This window comes from Mirounga leonina, unplaced genomic scaffold (assembly GCF_011800145.1).
Source record: "Mirounga leonina isolate KUSES-001 unplaced genomic scaffold, KU_Mleo_1.0 Mir_127, whole genome shotgun sequence".
Lineage (NCBI taxonomy): Eukaryota > Metazoa > Chordata > Mammalia > Carnivora > Phocidae > Mirounga > Mirounga leonina.
The window spans coordinates 15,245,487-15,271,731 of record NW_023270316.1 but is presented as its reverse complement, the minus strand read 5'-3'; the positions used below and the strand labels follow the sequence as shown (position 1 = coordinate 15,271,731).

Here is a 26,245-nt window from a genome sequence, read left to right as displayed (position 1 = left end):
AAGAATCAAGGGTTTGCATCAGCCACACTTGGCATCACTACCTAGATGTCTCAAAGAGAAACTTGGCCAAACCAGTGCCTCTTCCTGTCCCCTATGTTGGCAAAACCCACCAACATGGTGGTGCCTCCTCCCTCTCTGTGGCTTTCTACCAATATTCCAAATCCAAATCCCTGTGCTGGAGATGCGGGTCTCCCTGTCATCTGCCTCCTCTGTACCTATCCATCTTTATCTCCTCTGATGCCAGATCTCAAACTTCACATTCTGGTGTCCCTGCAAACTTCCTGTGCTCTCCTTGGCTTCCTGTCGTTGGTGGCTGCTTCTCCCGGACATGAGGCTCAGAGATCACCAGGAAGCCACCTTCAACTTCCCCGGGCAGGGTTACAGAGATGCCCCAAGTGCTACAGTTTGAACTAATAGTTGGCCAACTCGGAAATAAATAATACAAAATCTTAAAGTTTTGGTTTAATTTAAAACCATGTACAGGGCGCCTGGGTGGCTCAGTTGTTAAGCAACTGCCTTTGGCTCAGGTCATGGTCCCAGGGTCCTGGGATCGAGTCCCATATCGGGCTCTCTCCTCTGCGGGAAGCCTGCTTCTCCCTCTCCCACTCCCCCTGCTTGTGTTCCCTCTCTCACTGTGTCTCTCTCTGTCAAATAAATAAATAAAATCTTTAAAAAAATAAAATAAAATAAAATAAAATAAAACCATGTACAGATCTGGTATTAGAGTGTCTCATGGTCTTTCTTACATCAATCACCCCGTAATGCAGCACCTGGGACTTCGGAGACTCTTGTGAGGCTCTTAGCACAGAATCCTCCTGTATTTCTGTAATCCCCCCACCCTGCTCACGTGTTGTCTCATCCATACCTAAATACTTAGCAATTTTTTTTTAAAGTAGAGGTTTTACTAAGTCTACCCAAAGCATTCCATTTGTCACACCTACTTCATCAGTTCACAGAGTGCGTATTGTCATTATAAAACAGCAAGAGGGCAAGGAGCAGGAACAAGTCTAGGAAGAATCAGTACGGACTCCGGGGAAAGACAACAAGGCCAAAGAACGGAGCAGAGAGCATGCATACACTAGAGAGAGCCACTAAATCTCATTTTACAGCAGGGACAGAGAGCACCATGAGATGTGGGGGTAGGAGAAAATGGAGAAATGGCTTAAACACCAAAAACAGGGGCTGACTCTGCCATCCGATCTAGAGCACTTATTAGTGAAGGAATGAAAAAACAAGGAAAGGCTAATAGTTACCTCTGGAGGGTCAAGGGCAGGTTTAGAGTTAATGTCTTAACTTCCAGTGTCACTCAGTGTATGTTTCGCTAACTTCATCCATAATTCTCCTGAAGGCGACCGCCTCAGAGAATGCATCAGATCATGAAACGTGATCAGGTTCCCAGTCAACCTGGGGCCCTGGCATCGCGTGCGGTACATTGAACCGAAATGGGGGAAGCCTCACTGAAGACCAGCATGGAACCCGGTGGCCTGCTGCCCAATCCTGAGACGCCATGTGGATGCCGGCTGGAACCAGCAAGGCAGGAGGAGGAAGTCCTCAGCCACGGGAACTTTCCCATGCACGCACAAAGAAGAGAGAGGAATCTGAAACACTAAGATCCTTTACAGAAGCAGCCAAGGGCACACTTCATGGGCAACCACCACGCCCATGCAACAGAAACCACATTACCAACTTTGCTGATTTTCAGTAAAATCCACCAAAATGCATGACATTTTCTAAAAAGAAAGAGGCACACACATTCTAGTTTCCCTTAAAATTACGTGGTGAGCAGCCACTTACCTGCTCAAAGACCTTGGGTGGGGCCAACAGTTTATAGGTTCAAATCTAAATTCCTCAGACAAGTTTTCAAGGCCATCTTAAAATGCAGATCATGATTCACATAGAGCCCTACATAAAACCCTCTGTTCCAGCCACAAACACGATTTTCCTTGCTTTACAGTTTATGATGTGCAGCAAGCTACTTGGTTTGAAAGGGCTACATATCAACGATGTAATTGCTCCTTGACGGTACGTACGTATTTATGCTACACACATACACACCCATATGCATATAAAGAACACTGACAAGCTCTGTTGTCTGAACTCAAGTACATCAGGCTCCTATCTTCACAGAAAAGAATGTTAATGCTTACATTATAAAATCTTAAAATTCTTTTTTTAAAAGATTTTATTTATTTTCTGAGAGCGAGAGAGAGATCGAGAGAGAGCACAGAGGGAGAGGGAGAAGCAGGCTCCCCGCTGAGCAGGGAGCCCAACACGGGGCTCAATCCCAGGACCTTGAGACCATGACCTGAGCCAAAGGCAGACACTTAACCGACTGAGCCACCCAGGCATCCTTAAAATTTATTTTATTGACAATTTTTCATAGTATTCAAAATTTAAACTGCTACTTGGACATTTTTTTATATGTTTTTTATTTATTTATTCATGAGAGTCAGAGAGAGAGAGAGAGGCAGAGGGAGAAGCAGGCTCCCCACCTAGCAGGGAGCCTGATGCGGGACTCGATCCCAGGACCCCAGGATCATGACCCGAGCTGAAGGCAGATGCTCAACCATCTGAGCCACCCAGGCGCCCTGGACATTCGTTTTAATTAAATCATAAAGTGTTTACTTTTGTTGTATGAATGATAAAGCTATTATACACAGTTTATACATTTCCAGTATTTAAATTTAACAATTTAACTGTTTACTGTATTTGTACCACTGTCTATAAGAAATGCATTTCTAATTACTAGTGTAGCGTAGAATCGCCTGTTCTTCATAGTTTTAAAGTTTCTATTTTTCAACAAAACTTTAGGAAATGTGGGCGCCTGGGTGACTCAGTTGGTTAAGCGACTGCCTTCGGCTCGGGTCATGATCCTGGAGTCCCGGGATCGAGTCCCGCATCGGGCTCCCTGCTTGGCGGGGAGTCTGCTTCTCCCTCTGCCCCTCCCCCCTCTCATGTGCTCTCTCTCATTCTCTCTCTCTGAAATAAATAAATAAAATCTTTAAAAAAAAAAAAAAACTTTAGGAAATGTTCATTTGTTTTCATCACAGCCAATTGTTTGTCCTTGTTTACATGACAGTACTACAGAGCTGTGTATATCACGACCCAAACAAACATGCATCAAAATATGTATAAATATGGTATCTTCTACCACCTAGTGTGCACGCCTAAAAAACAGTCACAATTTCTCCCATACTTGTGTCTGAAATCAGGCTTATCGTAACATAAGCTATGGAATAAAGTTTTTGAAAATAGTAGTTCTTAGTCTGGACTTTACAACCAGCAAACATTTCAAAAAGCATTTATGGAGAAGAAAGGTGATTTGCCCACCTTGAATTCTAAAGAAAAAAAGGCTAGTATCACAATTGCAAAAGGTTTGTATCTCAAATACCATGGGATTATATCATATGACCACTTGTACACTTGTTGGGGAGGAGGTGTAGGCACGAGATGACAAATAATATCATTATTATTAGAGATTCTACCTGGAATTTCCCTCAGTAAGAATACTCTGATGTGATGGAAAGAGAGAAAGGGGCACCTTGCTTCTCCCTCCTGAGCATAAATGAGTATAACTCAAAAATATAAAAATAAAAGCTTCAAAATGATCACTTCCTAGCTGTGTGACCCTGAACTAATTATGTAATTATGTATCTATCATGAGTCTCATTTCCCTCAACTGTGAGAATAGCACAGTAACTCTATGTACCTCCTGAGTCGCCAGAAAAATGGAGATTATACAAATAAAAGACTTGAAACGAGGCTTGACACCCAGGAAGGAGTCACTCAACGTTAGCTAGGATGACTGTTATTTCCAGCTAATGCAGACTACCTGTCACCTTCTGAGTGACTTTAGATCTCCTGGCTAAGAGCCATGCCACTGTATTTAGAAAACAAGATATCCTAAAAGAGAAAAACTGAGAAAATTCAACTTTGAAAAAAAAAAAAAAATCCTACATCATCCTTATTTTTTTTTTTTTAAAGATTTTATGTATTTATTTGAGAGAGAGAGAATGAGAGACAGAGAGCACGAGAGGGAAGAGGGCAGAGGGAGAAGCAGACCCCCTGCTGAGCAGGGAGCGCGATGCGGGACTCGATCCCGGGACTCCAGGATCATGACCTGAGCCGAAGGCAGTCGCTTAACCAACTGAGCCACCCAGGCGCCCTACATCATCCTTATTTTTGCATGTTAACTCAGCTGGGGCACCCTGGTGCTTGAGAGCCACTGCCCTAGAAAGGGTAGGTTGTTGGAAGGACAAGAGGTCCACGCTGACTGCAGAGAACCACCTTCCTATCCGGGGACTGACAATACAGTGTTCACCACTTTAATGACTGAAGCACCAAGTTCAGATCTGCCTCGGTTTCTGAAGCTGCGCTGTGGGGGAGGGGATGCCATGCAATACAGCCCCAGAGCCTTGCCTTTAAGGGATTATGCATACATTGAGGACTTAAAACACTTAAAATTCTTTTAGCCCTATGATTAGTGTCAAATAGACCTTTTTCTCAATCTGAAATGTGAGCAGGATGGGTCCCTCCTCTGTTTAAAATATTCCAGTGGTTTCCCACTGTATCCAGAAGAGAAGCTGAAGCCCTGAGCCTATGTGGTCCACTTCTGCCTATGCCTCAAGCTACCTCTTGCCCATCTCTCCTCTCTGTTCACCGCCCGGCTTTCCCTCTCCCTGGGAATCTACCACTTTGTTCCCATCTTAAGCATCTGCACCTGTTCCTTTTCCTGAGCATGCTCTCCCACCCACCACCACCTGAGTACAGGTCTTTTCTGCATGGCTGCTTCCTTCCTTTTTTTTTTTTTTTTAAAGATTTTATCCATTTACTTGACAGAGAGAGACACAGCGAGAGAGGGAACAGAAGCAGGGGGAGTGGGAGAGGGAGAAGCAGGCTTCCCTCTGCGCAGGGAGCCCGATGCGGGGCTCGATCCCAGAATCCCAGGATCATGACCTGAGCCAAAGGCAGACGCCCAACGACTGAGCCACCCAGGCGCACCCCTTCCTATTTTTTTAAACTCAAACATCACAGCGTCCTTGATCACCATGTTTCATTCAAGCGCTCCCTGAAGTCATCTGCAAACACTTTCCTTAATGCACTAGGAGATTACTGGAATTGCCTTATAGATTTCCTTGTTTCCCATCTGTCTTCTGCACTGGAATGTAAATTTCTGGAAGTCAATGCCTAGTTCTACACACCAAATCCTAGGAAAAGTGCCTGGCACGTAGGAAATGCTTACTGTTGCCTGATTAACTGGAAATGAGGTTGAAGTAAGAGTGCTCCTGGCCTTTGCATAGGGCACAGGGATGGTTTTATTGCAGAATAGCATGCTCAAGGGAAGTTTCACTAATGGGAAGAGAGACTTCCGTGGGTCCTTAAAGAATGAAGAGGGGATCCATTGGGGGTTGGGCCAAAGGGGTGTGTGTAACACGCAGAAGAGTCTCAGTGATCCACCCCACAGGCACGTCAAGTTTTACAGGAGCTGTAGAGAGATTAAATTTAAGGGCTGGGAAATCTGAATTTTACTCTCTAGGCCTGAGCTTCTTTGTAACACAAATCACTGGCAACCAAAGCATGACAAACCATTTAGATATATATTCTAAGATAGGGCTGCTGTGGTGAGGAAAGGGTGTGAGTCCCTGTTCCTGTAGTGAGGACAGTGGTGCAGCCGGTCTGGTAGGAAGACGGAATCTGCTTATCCCTGAACAGTCTCAGCCTTCTAGGACATACTAGAGTCTCTGGTTCAGAGAAGAAAACAAATTAAGTTTGAAAATAAGCAAAGAGACTGGCATTTGAAAGCAAAGAACAAAGGTATCTGCTGATCTCAGAGGATCATGGGCAGGTTAATCTATGCACCACAGTATTCATGAGGCAAAGACAGAAGAAACAAAGACATAATAACAGGCAGGTCTTTTTTATAATTACAAACCGTTAAATAAATTAAGCTTTCATTGAAGGGAATGAGGAGGAGTTGGCTGAGGAAAAGGATATGGAATAAACACTTTAAAGTAATAAAAATTATTAAAATGATCAAGTATCTTTCAAGGCTTATCAGATACACCAAGGATGAACAGAATCATTAGAAGCTGAATACACTTGGCACCGAGTTTATCCTTGAAAACAAAGCTAAGCAACTCCCCTCAAACTTTCCCCTTCCTGAGCCTACTCTCAGGACTACTCAGGTTCCAGAAGCACTTCCTCAATGCTCAGTTGACCTCCTCAGTCCTAACAACTTGCCTCCCAGGACTTCCTCTGGGGCACTCTGAAAAATTAGCATCCCAAACTTGGCAAAGGATGAATTTCTGGAAGACTCCTTCTCCCGGGGGTGGGTGGGGGCTGGAGGAGATCCATAGGGGATCCTACTCACCATTAGAGTCAGGACCTCGACTCTAATCCCTGCTTATCAGTGGGATTTGCGGGGGGAGATACACCACCCCCCACAACGCCCCCAAAACACAAGCTATAAAACCCAAACCCCCCAGCTACACACCGAGCAAACTCCTTCAAAGAATAGCTTGCTCTCATCCCAGCTGCCTCTACTCTGACTTTGGGCCTCTGCAGTCTGGACTCCTTCTATCCGAAACCTGCTCCGGCTGCTCGCTGGACCGCTCACCGTCAAATCCAACTGACAGCTTTCTGCTTCCTCACCCCTGCTTTGCATTTCACACACCCGTCCTCCTTTGGTTTTGCAGCTCCGATTTCCCCTCCTCTCTTCCTTGCCATTCTTTCCAGGTCTCATCTGCTTGCCTTCTCTTCTCTCTTTCTCTTTCAATATCAAGACTTCTTTTTTAAAGCTCTGGTGTTGGCCCCTAAAAATGCTTCACTCTCTTTGGGCAATCTTTTTTTTTTTTTTTTTTTTAAGATTTTATTTATTTGACAGAGAGAGACACAGCGAGAGAGGGAACACAAGCAGGGGGAATGGGAGAGGGAGAAGCAGGCTTCCTGCCGAGCAGGGAGCCCGATGTGGGGCTCAATCCCAGGACCCTGGGATCATGACCTGAGCTGAAGGCAGACCCTTAATGACTGAGCCACCAGGCGCCCCTCTTTGGGCAATCTTATCCATCTTCCCACCATCAATGACTACCTGCTCCATAAAGAAGACGCAGGCTCTACGCTCATCCCAGGTCTCTCAAACACCAGGCTCACGCTCCCAACCACCTGCAGGATGCCTCCACCGGAAGGTCCCAGAATGTCCTCAAGATAAGTGAACTAAAAATGACAGACGGGGACAGGAAAGCAGACTTCTCTCACACTAGAGCCTTAGCCATTCTCCCATACAGTCTCCCTCCTTTTATAAGGTCACACAGAGTTGTCATTGCTGACCTTCTGTCTCTCCCAAGAGAGTGCGCCTCAAGGAAGACTGGGAATTAAATGTCATTCAACTCCACAACCAAGCCCAGCAGGGGGCCTAAAAGACACGGTAAGTGCTTGATCAAATGAAGGAAGATACAAGCTCCATCCCTCATCCCTCATCCTACCACATGGTAGGAGCTCAATAAAAGATGGGGTGGGAAAAGCAAAACAAAGACATCTAGGAATGAGAAATACCGATAGAATTACAAGTCTAGGGGCGCCTGGGTAGCTCAGTCATTAGGCGTCTGCCTTTGGCCCGGGTCATGGTCCCAGGGTCCTGGGATTGAGCCCCGCATCAGGCTCCCTGCTGTGCAGGAAGCCTGCTTCTCCCTCTCCCACTCCCCCTGCTTGTTCCCTCTCCCACTGTGTCTCTCTCTGTCAAATAAATAAATAAAATCTTAAAAAAAAAAAAAAGAACTACAAGTCTACACACCACAGGTACATTATAAAAACAAGGTCTCCCTTTTGGGAGAAATGTCAGGATTTTCCATTATATATCTTGTTGCAAATATATTCACAAAACAACAGATCTGCGCAAATATTAGAAACATACCAGGGTCATTAAAATTAATCATTAAAATTCACTTCATTAAATCTTAAATGTTATTAAAACATTACAAATATTACAACTGCATGGTACCTTTATTAATTAAATCAATCATTGCTTTAAGAAAATTAAAAGATGAGATTTAGGCTGCTGGGATTTGTGCTATGGTATTAGGAAGTCAGCCAAACATTTAAAAATGTGAATTTTAATTACTGCATCTATATTTTTGTTTATATCTTTGTTTACCCAAATACATCATGTTTCGAAGGCCAAAGTCCTATTCAAAGTATGGCCCCCACCATTGATTTCTCATGTCTGAGGTCCAGATGAGAATCGTGATACTATTTGTATTTTTCACCTCTATTTTCATAAAGATAGTTGGTTTTAACACGTGAAGAACTATATCCTAGCTTGATAGATGACTTGGTTTTAAGAATATCATTAACACTGTTCGGATTTTAAGAAAGCAAATAAACAAAACGTGTCTGAACACCACCGATAAGCCAGATGTGCACTGCCAGCCACCGGCTAACTTACCCGATAGGCCCAGGGCAACCCTGAGGTAACCTGCAGACTGCTGTTATTCTGTATTGTATAAATTATTTATTTCCGAGGATATATTCAGAAATTTCCCTCGCTTCTGGCCCAGCCTTCCAAAACGCCTCACTGGTCAAAAACCGATCTCTCGGGGCTCCTGGGTGGCTCAGTTGGTGAAGCAACTGCCTTCAGCTCAGGTCATGATCCTGGAGTCCCGGGATCGAGTCCCGCATCGGGCTACCTGCTCAGCGGGGAGTCTGCTTCTCCCTCTGATCCTTCCCCTCTCATGCTCTCTGTCTCCCATTCTCTCTCAGATAAATAAATAAAAAATCTTAAAAAAAAAAAAATCGATCTCTCTTCATTCACTACTGCTCCTCACCTGGGTGAACACAGGTTCCCAAACTCCACACGTGAGCCCCAGTGCTCTGTGGGATTCCTCACTCTAACGCAGGACAACAGAAAATACGACACGTTTTCAAAACTCGCTGCGTCACAGTCTCCCATTAGCGGGATTAAGGAATAGCTAACTATCCAAAAAGCAATACAAAATGAAACACCCATAAATATTTACACAAATACAAATCTCTTGTTGAAGTCCAAGGGACAGAGTTAGGTAAATACCCTCTATCGGGCCAGCATATCTTGTCAGAATTTTCTTATCCCTATCATTTAGTCGCTGGAGTAATAAAATCTGCCCCTGATTTAGGGCTTGCTTCTACAGAGTATTAGCAACTCCAGGCATTATGGTTCCAATGGAAGATTCTGATCTCAGGTCTCTCCTCAAATTTCTCAGCATCAGACTCAATTGGAAAAACAATTAAGTTCTAACCCAGTGGTTCACATTTCCGAACTCTTACTTACAAAACCGACAAAACTCTCATTGTCTTACAGAAAAAGCAATCAAACGTGCATAATCTGGATTAAAAAGTTCACATGGATAAATGTAATCACATTATTTCTATATCTATTTGATTTTAACTCTCCCCAAAACGCATGACCACAGGCATATCTTTAGTAAGGAAAAAAAAAAATCACACATGACAGTCTTAATTTGAATATTCTGGTAAGTGGAAAACTTAACTCCTTCTTCATGAAGGTATCTAAGCTTTGGATTTCGGTTTGTGTTCCATTTGTTACTATATAAATCCCGCCAAGTTCTTTCTGGCTCAGGAATACTAGATGTAAAGGATACGAAGATTGGGAAGAACCCCATCTCCTACCTTTGGTCACCCCAAAGGTAACTTCTTGATAAGGAAATTCCCGGTCCTTTTAAAACGCAACCATTTCAATTAAACTCACCTGTTAGGTTTGGAAAGACTCAGTTCTGTGAGCTTCTCTGAGCATAGGAGGAGCTGCTGGAGACCCAAAAAACCTGATGTGAGACATTACACCTGGGGGGCCTCCCGATGACAGCAGCAGGTTTTGCTCTTGACATCAGAAACAAAAGCACAAGGGAATGTTCTACTGTCTCGGTACTGAAAGGCGCTGACAAAACGCTTGAGAAGAGCTCATGAACTGGACGCAAGGTCTGAAAATCCTTCCCATTTCAGATTCCCGCATAACTGGGAAGGTGCTGTTGTTCGCACAGCTAATAGTCATGATACCTGCATGTTTTCCCGGACTAGTTAAAACTCTTAAATGTATTAGAGGACTGAGTCCAAATAGGTAAAATTTCCTTTAAAAAACTAACACCCACCCACCTATAAAAAGGCAAACAAAAACTAGATCAAGTACTTAAGTAAAGCCATGAGGTGAGTCAAGCTGATTGTCATTTTGACCTTGCTTTGCTTTAATTCAGGAGCCTATTTAGAAATGTAACAAGCAACCCTCTTCATTCGGCTCAGCTAGCAGAGCTAATAGGCTTCTAATTAATTTCCAGAAGATTGCTGTTATAACTAACAGGTTTTAAACATTTGGTTGATTGGGGAAAATGAATTGAATATAATGTATTTGATTTGGAAAATTAGTTTTCATTCTATGTGCTTACCATAATAGTGTTTATTTTAAGTTTACATGATTCCATTAAGAGTCCCAGAACACCACCGGGTTGTTTTTAGCCTTAACAGTGTCCTATCCAACTTAAAAAAAAAAAAAAAAAATCAATTTACATTTTGACTTTTGTTGCCCTTTATTTGAGGGCAAGTTAAATTCATTTTTGTGGCTTTAATAAAAATCTTCGCTTGCTAATATAGCAAGAGGACCAAATACTTCAAAATCCCAGTGATACCTCAGTCAAAAGCCTACTCATCGCATGCAAATCCTCCAGGGAAAGCCTTCTACACACAAAGTAAGATGAACCAGTTACTGCATTGTTTATGAAGTCTCCCTTGATTCCTCCTGACAACCATTTAAACAACGACTGTTGGGAAATGTCCCTCAAAGAATCAACAACAATGGCAGGGATCAGAGCTTTTCTATTTAGCTAATTCTATTTTTAAAAGGAGAAAATATTTCTTCCTGAAGGGTTTATGAGACGCCTTATTAAAGACACCTGCAAACAAAACAAGTGACAATAGATCTTTATCATAATTGATAACTGAGTTATCCTTGAGACAAAACTTCTTTCTTGGAGACAGTAACATCGAGATTTACCTCAGCTATTAGAGTCAAGAAATCAGCTAATTGGGATTACCGGTGATAAGTCTCACCAAGATTAAGTGAGCAGGTAATAAAAAGGCCCTGTCTCTCGGTGAAAGAGAAGTACAGAGAGACTAGAATTTTCTCTCCTCAGGCTGCTGAGAATGTTTTATAATGAACTCAGGCAGCATCTATCCCTGTACGTCCACACATCATGCAAAACTAGGTGGGCGATGGGGCGCCTGGGTGGCTCATTTGTTAAGCGTCTGCCTTCGGCTCAGGTCATGGTGCCAGGGTCCTGGGATCAAGTCCGGCATCGGGCTCCCTGATCTGCAGGAAGCCTGCTTCTCCCTCTCCCACTCCCCCTGCTTGTGTTCCCTCTCTTCGCTGTCTCTCTGTCAAATTAAAAAAAAAATCTTAAGGGCACCTGGGTGGCTCAGTTGGTTAAGCGACTGCCTTCGGCTCAGGTCATGATCCTGGAGTCCCGGGATCGAGTCCCGCATCGGGCTCCCTGCTCAGCAGGGAGTCTGCTTCTCCCTCTGACCCTCCTCCCTCTCATGCTCTCTGTCTCTCATTCTCTCTCTCTCAAATAGATAAATAAAATCTTAAAAAAAAAAAAAATCTTAAAAAAACCCCAAAAAACTAGGTGGGCGATTCAGACTAGGGGGGCTGATCATGTGCCGAGCACACAGTGGGCCAGCCAGCTTAGGAAACTCAATCTCTGCCTAACTTGCACTTGCAAAGAAAAACAACCTTTCCACAAATCTTCTCAATGGAATTAACAATCCCTGGGAAAATGTGACCCTGTTTTAGCGAGAATTGCTTCTTGGGGATAAATTATATGGCAAAACCCAGCAGGACACGTTTATAAAATAAGTCTGCAGAAGAGGGACAGAAAAATCAGAGCTCTTTGCAGTAAAAGTACTCTGCCTCTGAGTCTCGAGTCTCCATTTGGCTCACCTTGGTAACAGTGCGTGCCTTTGCCCATGGGCTATACTGTTCTCAGTCAGATATTCACTGCTGCGTTTAGGAGTGACTCACAGAAATGCCTGTGGTCATTTCAGGCCTATTAGTGATTTTTATAACATAGCTAATTTTCCAAATTAAGTAATTCTAGCTCCTTTTTATAACAGTGGCTCCAGAAAAGTCCCTAAGTTTTGACTTGAAGTGCATCTGGGCATTGAACAAAAGTGGGGGGGGGGGCGCGACCATCAGGATGAAGCCATGATTGCAGACCCCAGTGGCAGCATTTCGACTTCCTGGCCTTACAATGAGTTCATGATTACTTAGGGAGAGTGAAACACAAATTCAAGAAGTATTAGCGATAGCAGCGGTGATCTTGGAATATGTGCAGCTGTTGATAAATGTATGTCATTTTCAAAAAAAAAAAAAAAAAAAAGCCCACTTGGAAATGAAGAAGAAAGTCCCCCAGCCTGAATCGCTGAAAAGTAGACAGAATTAAACAGCAGGAAAATCATCCCACGTGTGCCACAACACTGAGTGAGCAGATGAGGCATGAGATGACCCAATATCTTTCCTCAGAACCTCAAGTTCACAGACAGAACACATGCTGTATAGAAGGTATTTGTGGGATCGTTGGGTTTAAAATTCACTCACACACATACATACACACACACACCCCTTAAGACTTAGAGCAATCAACGTGTGAAAGAAAAGCTGCCTAGAAAAATAAAAAAGACATTTTCTGAGATGACTTTGATCCCGTACTCAAATTATTGGCTTAAATGTACTTGCCTTTAAAGGCTTTGTATCTGCAATAACTGCTCTCCTTTGTCCTTGTTAACAAAGTATTATTTTCACCTTATTATTACTAATCTTTTCTTTGTTAGTAACCACACCTGGATTTATCCCCCAAAATGGTGCAGTAAATATTTGTCCTTTGTAGTAATACAATGCATAATTTAATCAATCTGGGCTATCTTTCCATGAGAGGTGATTGTTTCTATATTATGAAATGTGCTCACAGTAAAGGGAAATTCATGCCAGATACCTGGAAGGCAGATGCAGAACCACTTACCAAGCCTGTAGCTGCTTCGAACCAACCTTGACAAGACTGTGTAGCCACTCCTACACATGAGGTATTACTCATGTTAACTTAGCCTCCGAATCAGAACCACACCTTTCTCTTACAAACACGGCCTTTACTAAGATAACATGACATCGTCAGGCCGGGAGGCCCACCCTCGGCCCCCATGGAAAGGACTTGAAAGAACAGGAACTGCAGTTTTCCGTTCAAGAACTTGGCATCACTGTAACCTTACCTGGAAGAAATCTAGAAACGTCAGGGGTAGCAAGTCATCCATGTGCCCAATGTCTTTGGAGAAACGATTTAAAATTCTTCCTGCAAGAACAGGATATGAGAAATTACTCATTTCCCCAGATAGGCCCTTTAAGGGAAACAATTCACAGACAAATCAAAACAATATTTTAAATGCATATGTATTTAATCTATTACGCATTCATACGAAATAAGCCGATGTCAGTGGTAAAGAAAAAGAAAATAGGATGATACCTAAAGAGAAACAAAAATACCACCAAATGATGGTGGGCAGGGAGTTGAAGTTTGGCCCTGATTTTTAATAAAATGGAGGGGGAGAATATCAGGAAGGGTTGGTAGATTTTAGAATGTTCTCTCCTTTTATATGCCTTCTCCGATGCCCACTCACCCAGGGGCTGAGTTGGTAAACAAATACAAAATACATAAATTGATCCCAATTGTTACACGAATTTCGCTTTACTTACCAGAATTTTACTAAGTGGTACTTATTAAATAAATGTAATTATAACTTCTCTATTCCCCCCTCCCCTGAGGATGGTTCATGGAACCTCACATTTTGAAAAATTTTGGAATCCTGCCATTCCCGAGTTGTGAGTTTACTATGGATGTAATGAGTAGCTTTCTCCTGAGGTACAACCGAGTGTGACAGACTCATTCTTAAATATCCAACACGACCAGAGGAATGCAGGCAGGAAAACAGAAATATCACTTAATGATTAACGATCATTTTGTGGGGCGCCTGGGGGGCTCAGTCGGTTAAGCGTCTGCCTTCGGCTCAGGTCATGATCCCGGGGTCCTGGGATCGAGTCCCGCATCAGGCTCCTTGCTCAGTGGGGAGCCTGCTTCTCCCTCTGCCTCTGCCCCTCCCCCACTGGTGCTCCTGCATGTGCTTGCACAGTCTCTCTCTCTCAAATAAATAAAATCTTTAAAAAAAATGTGTTGTGGGGCGCCTGGGTGGCTCAGTCGTTAAGCGTCTGCCTTCGGCTCAGGTCATGATCCCAGGGTCCTGGGATCGAGTCCCGCATCGGGCTCCCTGCTCTGCGGGGAGCCTGCTTCTCCCTCTCCCACTCCCCCTGCTTGTGTTCCCTCTCTCGCTGTGTCTCTCTCTGTCAAATAAATAAAATCTTTAAAAAAAAGTGTTGTAATGAGCACTGGGTATTATGTAAGACTGATGAATCACAGGCCTATACCCCTGAAATAAATAATACATATGTTAATTTTTTTAAAAAGATCATTTCTTATTACTCATGTATCTCCTTCCTCAGAATCCATGAGAACAGTACATCCTAAAGGCTTCAGAATTAGAAAGTGAGAACAGATTTGTACTAAATATCTAGTCTTTTAAAACAGAGAATTCACAGAAACTGAAGCCCCCCCCCCCCCAGCCTATTTTGTTACAGGTAACTCCTGAGAAATGTGTTTGTCTCGGCCCCTGAACTTCTTTTGTAACGGACGCTTCAGGAAGCCAGCCTGCAGGGGAGATGTGGGGCTCTACACACTCTTCCCAACATCTATCAGAAGTGACTTCCTCCCGAGGCCCTCCATACCAAGCCACGACCGGGCCATGACTGCACCACGACTGGACCGGGAAAGGCCAGAGGCTAGGAGCTGAGCTGCTATTGCTGGATGTGCAGGGTCGCCCAGGTGGAGAGCTGGAGTGACTAGAAGCTTCCGCGCTTGGCCAGGCTACAGCATGACAACCCAGGCCTCCACGTCTCTGACTCAGGTTTAGGAGATACAGACTCCAGAACCCGTCTTATAGTGACACTTTTGGCAGGCCGGGTGACAGCTTTTCTGAGCCTCTAATAATACCTCCTTGAGAGGGTGATTCTGAGGATTACCTGGGTTCATGCATGAGAAAGAACCTAGTCACAATGCCAGGCACTTTAGCAGGTGCTCAAAACAAAACAGCAAGGCGAGATAATTACTGTTGCCCACCGGATCTGCAGCTAGTCTCCTGGGAAAGCCTGTGTACCAGGCACTATCAGAAGGTCAACCTGAGAAAATGCACATTCAGTTGCTTTAGGATGGAGCTTGAGATTCTGCATTTCTACCAAGCTCCCAGGTGATGCCATCTGCAGCAGACCACACTTTGAGGGGCCAAAGGTTAGGTTATTTAATCAGTCGTGCTTTAGAAACATTAAAATCAGACAGGCAATTTCCCACATATTCTTAACGGATTTTGTAGACTACCTAGTTATTTTTTACCTTCCCGAAGTATCAATATCAAAATGAGGAGAACATGCATTAAAAAATGTTAAAAGACAAAAAAAAAAGTTAAAAGACATAGTTTAAACACTTATTATTTCCTCAATGGAAAAGCCCAACTTTTCAACATAGTCAGGATTCAGAACACTGCAAAAGTATGGTTCAGCTTAAATAGTACTGAGACCAATATTCAAGTTTTGGGGTTTTTTTAAAGGTGAAAAGGCTACACAGAGATGAATGATACATGACAACCATCCCTTTTACCTTCCACCAGATGTAGATCCGAGAGACCCATGGTTGGCAAACAGCATAAAATAAAAGGAAAACACAAACAACTGAGAAAAACCATTTCCCCACACGGCTACTACAATAACTGAGCTGGATGTCAAAGACTGTCCAAAACCTAAACCCTCCTTCAGCAAAAGGCAGAGTGTAGAAAATGTGAGATTAGGGGAGTCAATAAGTTACCTCCTTGCTCCAAGAAACAATTAAAGGGACGAATGGTGTTTGCAGACTATTTCATCTGTCTCTGCCGTAGTCAGAGCTGTGATTTCAAGTTCAAGGCCTCGTCGTTATAAACTTTTCTCAAAGGTCCCCAAATCAAATCTGGATGATGAATTCCCTTCACACCCATGCCATGCCTCTTCATCCAAATGGCATTTGGCCCGCTGGAACATCCCCAGGGACATAGAGGGAAGGGGGATTCACCGTGAACAGGGGGGAGCCCAATCCACTTCCAGACTGTTCTGTTACACAGGGCTTTCCGACATTAAACCGAATCTTTCCTGCCTAGAACGTGCAACCCTCTGCTTATTCTGCTCTTACAACCACACAGAGTGAATCTAATTTCTCTTGACATGACAGCCCATCAAATGCTTGAAGAAAGTTAATCATATCCTTTCCAGACTTCTCACATGCTGTTAGCCCTTGGTGCCTCAATTATCCCTCCTAAGGCACAGTGTCCCATCCTGGCCACTGCCTCCTGCCCAGACTCAGACGGCCAGTCTCAGTGAATGCCTTGTGTCCGGGATTAAAATCAACAGCCCAGGCCTCGTTTGATTACCTTGGGATAGAGTCGCAACACCATCTCCCCTCTCCTGCGCAGGACGGATAACCGATCATGAGACCAACAAGCATAGTCAGTTCTGGTGGCCAGATCACATTTTAGACTCACATAGAATGAAACTCCATGGGGCACCTGGGTGGCTCAGTCATTAAGCATCTGCCTTCGGCTCAGGTCATGATCCCAGGGTCCTGGGATCGAGTCCCACATCGGGCTCCCTGCTCCGCGGGAAGCCTGCTTCTCCCTCTCCCACTCCCCCTGCTTGTGTTCCTGCTCTCACTATGTCTCTCTCTGTCGGGTAAATGAATAAAATCTTTAAAAAAAAAAAAAAAAGAACGAAACTCCACATTGCACAGGTAGATTTCAGGGAACAATTGGGTAATATGTATAAACAACTTTAAGAACGCATCCCTTACGACCCAGAAATTCTAGGGATATATTCCAACGAGTTAATAAATGCATCAAGTATGTTCAATGGGGGTTATTTGGCAAGTGAGACATAGGAACCCAAACATTTAGTCTGAAACAAATCTATAATGTATTGTGTGCAATTTTAATTTTTTTTATCAATGCTCTTTTTCTATAGTGACTATGTTATTACTTTTATAAGAAAGCAAAGTTGGGGGGGTGCCCACCTGGGTGGCTCAGTTGGGTAAGCCTCCGATTTTGGCTCAGGTCATGATCTCAGGGTACTGGGATCGAGCCCCGTGTCCAGCCCCACGCTCTGCAGGTAGTCTGCTTGAGGATTCTCTCCCTCTCCTTCTGCCCCTCCCCCTGCTTGTGCACTCACTCGCACTCACTCTCAAGTAAATAAAATCTTAAAAAAAAAAAGTAAGGTGGGGAGGGGAATAAGGCTGGGAACAAAGGGGAGGCAGGGAGAGAGAGACCTCGCTTGGAGTCCACACCACCAGAGAACCAACCAGGGTCCTCCTAACTCTTCTGTCCACAGGATAGGATTCCCACGAAAGAGGTCACTGAACTTCCGGTCAAAATACAAATCCGTAAAAAAAAAAAAAAAAAATACAAATCCATAAGCGATCTTATTTTAAGAACGGATTCTACAATTGAGCTGGAGGCAATTACCTGTCAGTCGAGTTCTGACGCGTCTCTCATACGTAGGATTCCTCCACTTTCTTATAACCAAACTATAACGTGACATTTGGAAGCTCCCAGGTCTAGTGTGGACCCTATTCTTTTTTTTAAACAAAAAAGGAGGTATGTTTACATATCATAAAATATTTAAGTATATTTTTATTGAGGCATAGACTTTATATCTTGTAACATTCACCCTATTTAGGGCACGCAATTCAATGAATTTAAATAATGCTACTGAGTGATACAACCATCACCAAAAATCAGTGTTAGGACATTTTTGTTGCCCCCGGTAAGATGCCTCATGCCATTTACAGTGACTTCCTGCTCCTACTCTTAGCCTCAGGCAACCACTAATCTACTTTCTTTCTCTATAAATTTGCCCTTTTGGGGCATTTCATAAAAACGAACTCGTACGGTATGTGGTCTCTCATGTCTGAATTCTTTCATTTAGCCCAACATTTCTGAGGTCCATCAATGCTACAGTGTGTCAGTGACTTCTCCCTTCTGAGCCCCATTCTTTAGCACAGAAGTGGCCTTGGGCACCAGCACAAAAGGCCCCATCAGGCCACGCCACACCTGACTGAAAGGTTGAAAGTGGATGTGTTTCATCAACTCTTGGATATTAGGAACTTCTATGTGCTCATGTTTAGCCTCATGGAAGGTTCTAGAACCTAATTCTTTTGCTACGAATGGGCCACTGGCTTGACGGCCCTGCAGAATCAGAAGCCAGGAATGCTCGGTCTGGGTCAGGGTGGGAGGACAAGTGAAAGAATCACTGTCCTAGTGATAAGTGGATCTCGATCCAAGCAGCCCGTCCAATAGAGACGATCTCTCCAAAAGGGCAGAGAGAGTGGACCTGTACCTTCCAGGGACAATGCAACGGGATGGGGCAAAGTTTGACTGAAGGGAAAGGATATTCAGTGATTGCCAGAGATGGTCACAGGCTGAAAAAAATCACTGTGCAACAGGAGGGAGATACTGACGGAGCTGGACGAGCATGGAGTTTCTGCATGATTCTATACAAACCAGTTCAGCCTAAGAACAGGAGCTATATAAGTCTGGGAGTTCCACGTGACCATCAGCTTTGATGTCAGAATAGGTCATCAGCATGGTGGCTGCTCAAAGAATGGCATGAAATAGAGCAGCAGGAATTAGGAAACCATCGGTGGGAAACCAGCAAGGTTCTTGTCTTCCTCTGACACTCAGTAGCAACCAGTCTGCGGGCAACTCATCCAATGCCCATTTAGACACAAACCCTTGTCTGTGGAGATGATGATATTTGCTTCCCTTATGTCACAGGATCAAAGATCGTGAGGCTAAAAGAGACGGTGCTTATGACGGCACCCTCTAGGTTGTGAGATGGCACACTCATGGGGTGTTGTCTGAGTCACCATCAGGAGATTATAGAGCTTTAAGGGAGCACACAAGGTCTTGAGGGCTAGTCCTTTCCAAACCTTGTCTTGTCAAGAGTCTGCAATTCTGCAGAGATGCCTTGAAGAGGAAGTAGAAGCCACCTTCTCTCAGTCCCAGAGGCCCCCCCGCCCTTCTCCCGGAGCTGCCGGTCCCCTCCCCCGAGCTCTCCCTAAACAGCTTCCCTCACGTCCCTCTGGACATTCAGACAGTGGATGGTGGCCTTTGAAGAGAGGGTTCTGAAGCTAACAGAAATGTTCAAATCCTGGTAGATCGAGCTCCTTGTGCTAGAGAGGAGGACCCACGGTCCAGCTTTGCTCAGGGTGATGCATTAATATTTCGTTAAGGAGCAAGTGTTATGGCCAAGCCATCCTGCCATTTCCACACATCAGAAAAAGGAGACATGAGAAAGTCTACTTTTTTCCTCAGGCTAGAACCATCAGCCATTTTGCAATTTTTCTGGGTCCCTTCATAAACTCTGCTCACTTTCCTTCTAAAGACTTGCTGTTTGCTTATACACACCAAATCTTATCTCCATTCCTGATCTCCCAGGGCTTCCTTGGGCACGTGGCTGTCATACAAAACATCTGAAGCTCGACACATCTAAACTGCACAGAAGCCTTTGAGATTGGCCCGCAAATGCCCACGTCCAACTTTTCCAACTTTGCCTTAGACCTCTGCCCCAACACCCAGTATGAAAACTTGTAAGTCATTCTGACTGATCTTCACGTCACATAAATCACTAGCAGGACTTCACTGCTCACTTAAAATAATTTCATGGACATCCTCGATTCTTTATCTGTCAAATCCAATCCATCGAACTTTCAGAACAGCGATGTGGGGGCGACTGGGTGGCTCAGTCGTTAAGCGTCTGCCTTCAGCTCAGGTCATGATCCCAGGGTCCTGGGATCGAGCCCTGCGTCGGGCTCCCTGCTCTGTGGGAAGCCTGCTTCTCTCTCTCCTGCTTCTCCCTCTCCCACTCCCCCTGCTTATGTTCCCTCTCTCGCTGTGTCTCTCTCTGTCAAATAAATAAATAAAAATCTTTAAAAAAAAAAAAAAAGAACAGCGATGTGAAGGGACAGAAGAGAGGTACTTACCTGACCTGTCCATCACTCCTGGCTCCAACCTTGTCCTCATGGGGGCCTTCTCGCTCTCCCATTCACTTGCCAAGAAGGCCCACCATCCAGTCCCATCTACCCAGATTTCTCAGCCCTTTCTCCTCCATGAGACTCTCGCTGACAAATGTAGTTCCCAGGCATGTGCCACTCACTCGACCTCCTCCATTTTTACTGGACAGGCTTGGGAGACCTGTGCTGTCCTCTTAGGAACCCGCACAGGCCTGGCCACAACTAACAGACCAAAGAAGCACGAGGTGGCCACGCCGCTGACTAGCTGCCAAGTCATTCAGATTTCTGCTCTCAAGAGCTACAAGGTCAGAGAGTAGCAGGAAAGTGGAGCACATTCCCTACCCAAGCCAAGGGACCTGGATACATGCAGGAGCCCCATGACAAAGAGCCCAGCTCCAGCTTCTGGAAAAGGGGGCCCTGCTTTGGCTCCATGAGATTCCTGCTTCCCTTCAATCAAACCCTCCTCATCTGAATAACGTGGGTAGATCCCGTTTTCATCCCAAACGTCCTGACTAGAACTATCACCACAGATCCAACTGGAGACTTGCTTATTAAAATTAGTCAGGGACATGATAGATTTTGTCAAGTGAAATGCTGAAATTACGAATTACCCTTGTAGGTAACAAAACATTTTTTTTAACTGTAATCATTTTGGCAGAACCTTTTTCTTGTGAATTACAGATTTGTCTTTTTAAATAAAAGATATAAAGCATAAATACATCTTTTCTTGATAACCCAGAACTAATATTCGGAGCATCACTGGTTTAACTGTTTCTAAACATGGTGGGGTCCTCGGGGGCTACCTGAGATGCACTCCTGCACTCCAACGCACTATGGTTTTCTAATACTGTCCTTTCAGCTGACACATTTTGCTGTTGTCAAGAGCCCACCTCCAATCTTTCACTTTTTAGGTTTAGTGATGAAGACTGTGGAGACACTGCAACCAAGTAGGGCCTAAAATAACACTCAATATGCTCTCAGCAAAGACATACGCAATTTTCATGGTCTCAGGCAGTTTTTCTGACACTTTATTTGAAGAGAGACTATTTCAGCTTGCCTCCAGATTCCCCCTAGAGCCTGGGTATATTCTCAGAATATCTCATAAATCCATTCAGTGGTTTAACTACTTTTCAAGTACATTAGTCCTACATTCACAACTAGGTTGTACACCCTTTGTAAACATGAACCATGTTTCACACACAACCTATATAATAAAACGTCAAGTGCCCAGCGGGTACACAAACCGGATTTGCTAATAAAATACAATAAACCCAGTGGCTTTCCAACTTTTTTTAAACGACACACTCCTAAACAAAACCATAAACAAATCTGTAAAATAAATATAAGAAAAAGCAGCTCTTACTAAGGAGAGATGGTGAGACCTGGAACCCACTCAATGACCTCTTTCTGCATGTCACTCAGGGGGTGGAAATGTTCACTTGGATCACTAGATTAGACCAATACTCTAGTCTTCTTCAAGCTGTAAACACATCAGCTAACTCACCAGGACGTTGAGGGCCGCTGAGTACCTAAGTGGCATTAGATCGGAAATAGCCCAACACTCGTAAGAACAATGCTTCCCAAACTCTACTCTGTACACAGATCTCCCCCAAGCCTGGTGAAGATGTATCTTCTCAAGAGCTCGGGTGCTGTCTGACATCCTGTTTTTCTAACAGCTCCAGGGGCATGCCGTTGCTGCGCACCCAGGGATCACAATCTAAGAATCTGGAAAGTACGACCATGTTCCTTCTGTCTCAAAAACCTAGAAGATAACCTTGTCACCTTCACACGTGTTATTACTGCCCCTTTAAATTCCCTTCCTTGAGGCACCTGGGTGGCTCAGTTGGTTGGGCATCTGCCTTTGGCTCAGGTCATGATCCCAGGGGCCTGGGATGGAGCCCCACACCGGGGTCTGCACTTAGTGGGGAGTCTGCTTCTCCCTCTCCCTCTGCCTCTCCACCTCGTTGTGCTCTCTCTCAAATTAATAAATGAAATCTTTAAAATAAATAAATAAATTACCCTCCTTACTTCCAAGAGCTAAAGACCACTTGTCTTTTTCTATTCCCACAAATTAAATTTCAATATAGGCATCATTAGGACAGGGGGGTCTAGTTTATTCACTGCTGTTTCCCCAGGGCCTGAACAATGCCTAGCACATAGAAAGGGCTCAAACACATTCTGAATGAATACTTTATAAAACAAGCCCTTGTGCTCTAAGTAACAAATGGTTTGCTTCCAAATGCCGTCTCTATTTCTAGTGCTTGATATTTCATACAGTTTTATTTGGCAGTGTTTTCCCAACTGGGGAAATTCATGTTGCAACATGAAGTGTCTGCTTTGTCATAGTTGTCACTTGCCTTGTGCTGTTGTTGAACCGATCTGTCTACGCTCCTTCAAAGGCTGTCTAAAATTTCCATGTGCAGACCGGGTTTTAGGTACAGCAGGGCACAGAAGCTGGCGTGATAACAAGAAAGCACTAGAAAGTGAGGGAACCTGATGTCTCAGAGGTGAGAGAGCGGAGGGGGGACAGCAGTCTGAACGGCTGGGTGGGTGGCAGCAAGGGACGGGTGTGGAGCAGACTCAGATCATGTGAGGATGACGAAGCAGGCAAAGGAGAGCCGGTGTAGACGACAGGAGAGGCAATGCAAGGCACAGATACCAATGTGACAGGTCACCAGATACTGAGGGAAAGTTCTGGCCCATCCGTGGCCTAGGCTTATAGAATCCCTCTGAAGCCAGGAATTCCCCCTAAGAACTCAAAGGTAAAACCATACAGGGGACAGCATTTAATTTAAATGTCGCCTTCGGAAGGTGCATCCTTACCCCACACCATTTTCTTAAGGCACTGAATTTGGTACCCAGGCCTAAGAGGGTGACGTCAACCACACGCTGAGGGAGAAAGCCTACTGTTCCCTACAGACAGCCCCTCGAAGGGCCCTTCTTCACCGTCACAGCAAATATGGGATCGATGCAACTATGGTGGCTGGTTTCCTTCTGCCCACCCTGACTACTTGCTTACATGCCAAGAAAAGCTGAACAGAGTCAGGCCCAGGGGACAGGTCCCGGGCATGTCTCCTGCTCACTCCAGTGGCATCAGTGGAAAGATTCGGGGAAAGCAGCAGCTACACAAACCTAAGGAGTACAACCGGTGGTGGCCCAGTGAATCCACTAGGGATCTCGGGGTCTCCTCTAGCAATATGAAAAATCTTCTAGAATAATCGCACTGTGTTGCCAAAGTCCAGTGGTCATTTGCCTTTTCATATAATGAAGACATTAAAACTAGTAATTTCAAAGTTCCATTACATCACTTGACAGATTGGGGGGGGGAGGGGATGAGAAGGAGTTTTAAAAGGATATGTGTGCTCTTTGTCTAATTAGGTATTTCTCATTTCTCTTCCCACCAGGAAGATACCAGGTGGATTGTCCAAACACGATGACTTGTAAATATCCCAGTGTGTTTGAGACCAAGGGCAATCTGCTTTCTACACACATCTTCAAGTCCTCCTTCCTCCAGAATACCACATCCTCTTACTCTGTACCTCTACCACCTGCTAGCCAGTCAGAAAAAGCCTCTTTAACCCCTACGCAGGGCTTGCCATTTAGATTTAAAACCCGATTGTCTGGTGTCTCTCAGGGCATTTTATAATCTAATGTTGGCACGGAACACACACTCGGCAGCCGCAACGTCACCAGACGATGTGCCTTACACACAAGCTTGGGCACGGTTGGCCGGACGAGTTTTCACGGTGGAGACACGGCCCAAGAACTCGGAAGGAGGGCAGAGAATGGGTTGATGGAGAATGGAGTTTGCCCAGGCGGGAGGAACGACATGTGTGAGGACTAAGAGGTGGGAACGGCAAAGGGATGACAAATATTTGCCTAGTGGATGGAAAGAGCATGACCTCAGGTGTGCTGAGATAGGAGCATGCTTCGGTGCAGGAGTGGAAAAAGCCAGGTGTTGGGGGAACTCCAGGGAAAAGTCCCTGTGGTCAGAAAGAGGTCCAAGCACTGTCTTCCATCATGCCTCTTCAAAGCCATTCTCTTGTAAGGAGAAGTACTGAGGGCGGCACTCGGCGGAGTCAGGACGGAGGGACATCTCACATGCCCGCCCCACCCCAGGCTGGCCAGAGTCTGAGGAGTGCTACAGAAGATGTCCCAGGACCCATTCTGATTCAGCCTCTATGTGCACAGACGAACCCTCGCACCGACGCCTCCCTGTGCCTTGAGCTACACCTCAGAGATGTAGGCAGGAGTTCTTCTTGTGGTTGTTTTGGTTCACTGATGCTTGGTTTCTAGAATACCCCACCTACCACCACCACATGAGCACCAAGTAAGTGCCAGGAACTATTAAGCACACGGTACACATCAGCTCAAAACTATATGCAAGACATAGTCTATATTTTACAGATGAAGCAGGTGTGGTGTAGAGACAGGAAGAAATTAACTCAAGGACGCTCAGCTGTAAAGCAGCCTAGCCAGGACTCATGCCCAGTGTGATGGAGATTCAGAAAATTCCTTAGCAACAGATCTATGGCATGGAGTTACTTTCCCGGACACATTTGAAAGCTCTCTTAAATATCTACTAATAAGAATGAACCAATTAAGTTATAGGCAGGGCTGGTATCAACGGCTATGGCCAGAGCAGGCTCATTCTGACTGGCTAATGCCTGCCCCACAGTATGCTAAATACTCTGAATATCACTCCTAATTAAGAGTTCCAGGAATTCTCTCTTAGCTAACCATAATTAAAGTAAAACATTTAAAATAACTCCACCTCAAAATTAAATTACACAAGTTACTGTAAGCTGAAGGCAGAGACTGACAAGTAGGCAAATCAGTGAGAGAATGAATGCACACACAGCTCTAATAAAACATATACACCTTACTGGTAAAGTCCAGGGGCTTGAGATCCAGCTCATCCCAAGCCTTGACCTGTTGTGTGACCCAGGCCAAGACCAATCACCAACTGCTGGGAAGTACCATAGGAGATTAACCTTGAAGGTTGCCCCAGGAAACCATTCTGTTACAGTAGCCAGAAATGCTTTGCCACAGTAAGTAAGTAATCATTATTTTACATTTCCTAAGTACGCAAAGAAAAACGCTGGAAAATTAAACCAGGCTAATTCCGTGACCCCAGAACTCACATGTCTATCACGAAGGAGTACGTGTGGCCTCACAGTCCACATACAGTCAGGAATGCACAGACCACTGGACAAGAACAGATAGAGAAATCTCTATCGGCGGATCTGATGAACACTATGGAGCCTTTCCACTGGAAAATGCCCACACAATAGATTTGCATGGTTTCAGGGGATTCCTAAAGCATGAACTATATTGAATGGAATGGCCACGGAGTTAAGAGGCTCTGCTAGGAACCTCTGACTCTAGAACAGGAAAGCACCAAGCACTTGACTTCTCTTGCCCCAGGAATGCACCACTCCGTCTCCAAGAAGGATTTTTCTCTTGGCTCACTATACGTGCCGATGTCTTTCAAGCTCTGTGCAGAGACACTGTCTCCTTTCTCGGGAGGAATGAGCATTTAAAACATGGAGCAGCCTCACCTCAGGGATGTGTTTCCACAGAGGCGTGGTGGTAGCAATATCTGTCCATGAAGACGTCACCTAAGCAAAGGAGTCCCACTTCCACAAAGACAAGTATGAGACCCAGTCACTGAGAAAACCCCAGTTGGAAATTACCACTCGGCATGCAAAATCAATTCTTATACGTAATGCTCAAAAATAGGACAACAAAATGTCTGGTGTGAGAACGTGACTAAACTTGAAGACAATGGGCCCTCCCACCACCCACCCTATGTAAAGTAACTGAAGGTGTGCTGGAGACAGATCAACCAACACCCAAGTCTCCTCTCCGGCACATCATTTTAATACCCAGGAACCGCCAACAGATGTTACACAAAACTGCCTGAGCTGTGTTCAAGGTAAATGGACCTTTGTTTAAAAAAAAAAAAAAAAAAAAAACACAAGAAAGAGAAAGAACACAATTAAAAAAGAGCAGGGGAAGGGGCG

The 26,245-nt window shown here is 44.6% G+C and overlaps 1 protein-coding gene across 1 annotated transcript in view; it reads right to left on the bottom strand.

Annotated features, from left to right (window-relative positions):
• ABCC4 (ATP binding cassette subfamily C member 4) overlaps nucleotides 1–26,245 on the bottom strand; it is a 247,301-nt gene that overhangs the window by 80,413 nt on the left and 140,643 nt on the right. The window contains exon 20 of the mRNA XM_035003178.1: nucleotides 13,300–13,379. Within this exon, the coding sequence (XP_034859069.1) occupies nucleotides 13,300–13,379 (80 nt within the window). The remainder of the gene's footprint in view (nucleotides 1–13,299; nucleotides 13,380–26,245) is intronic.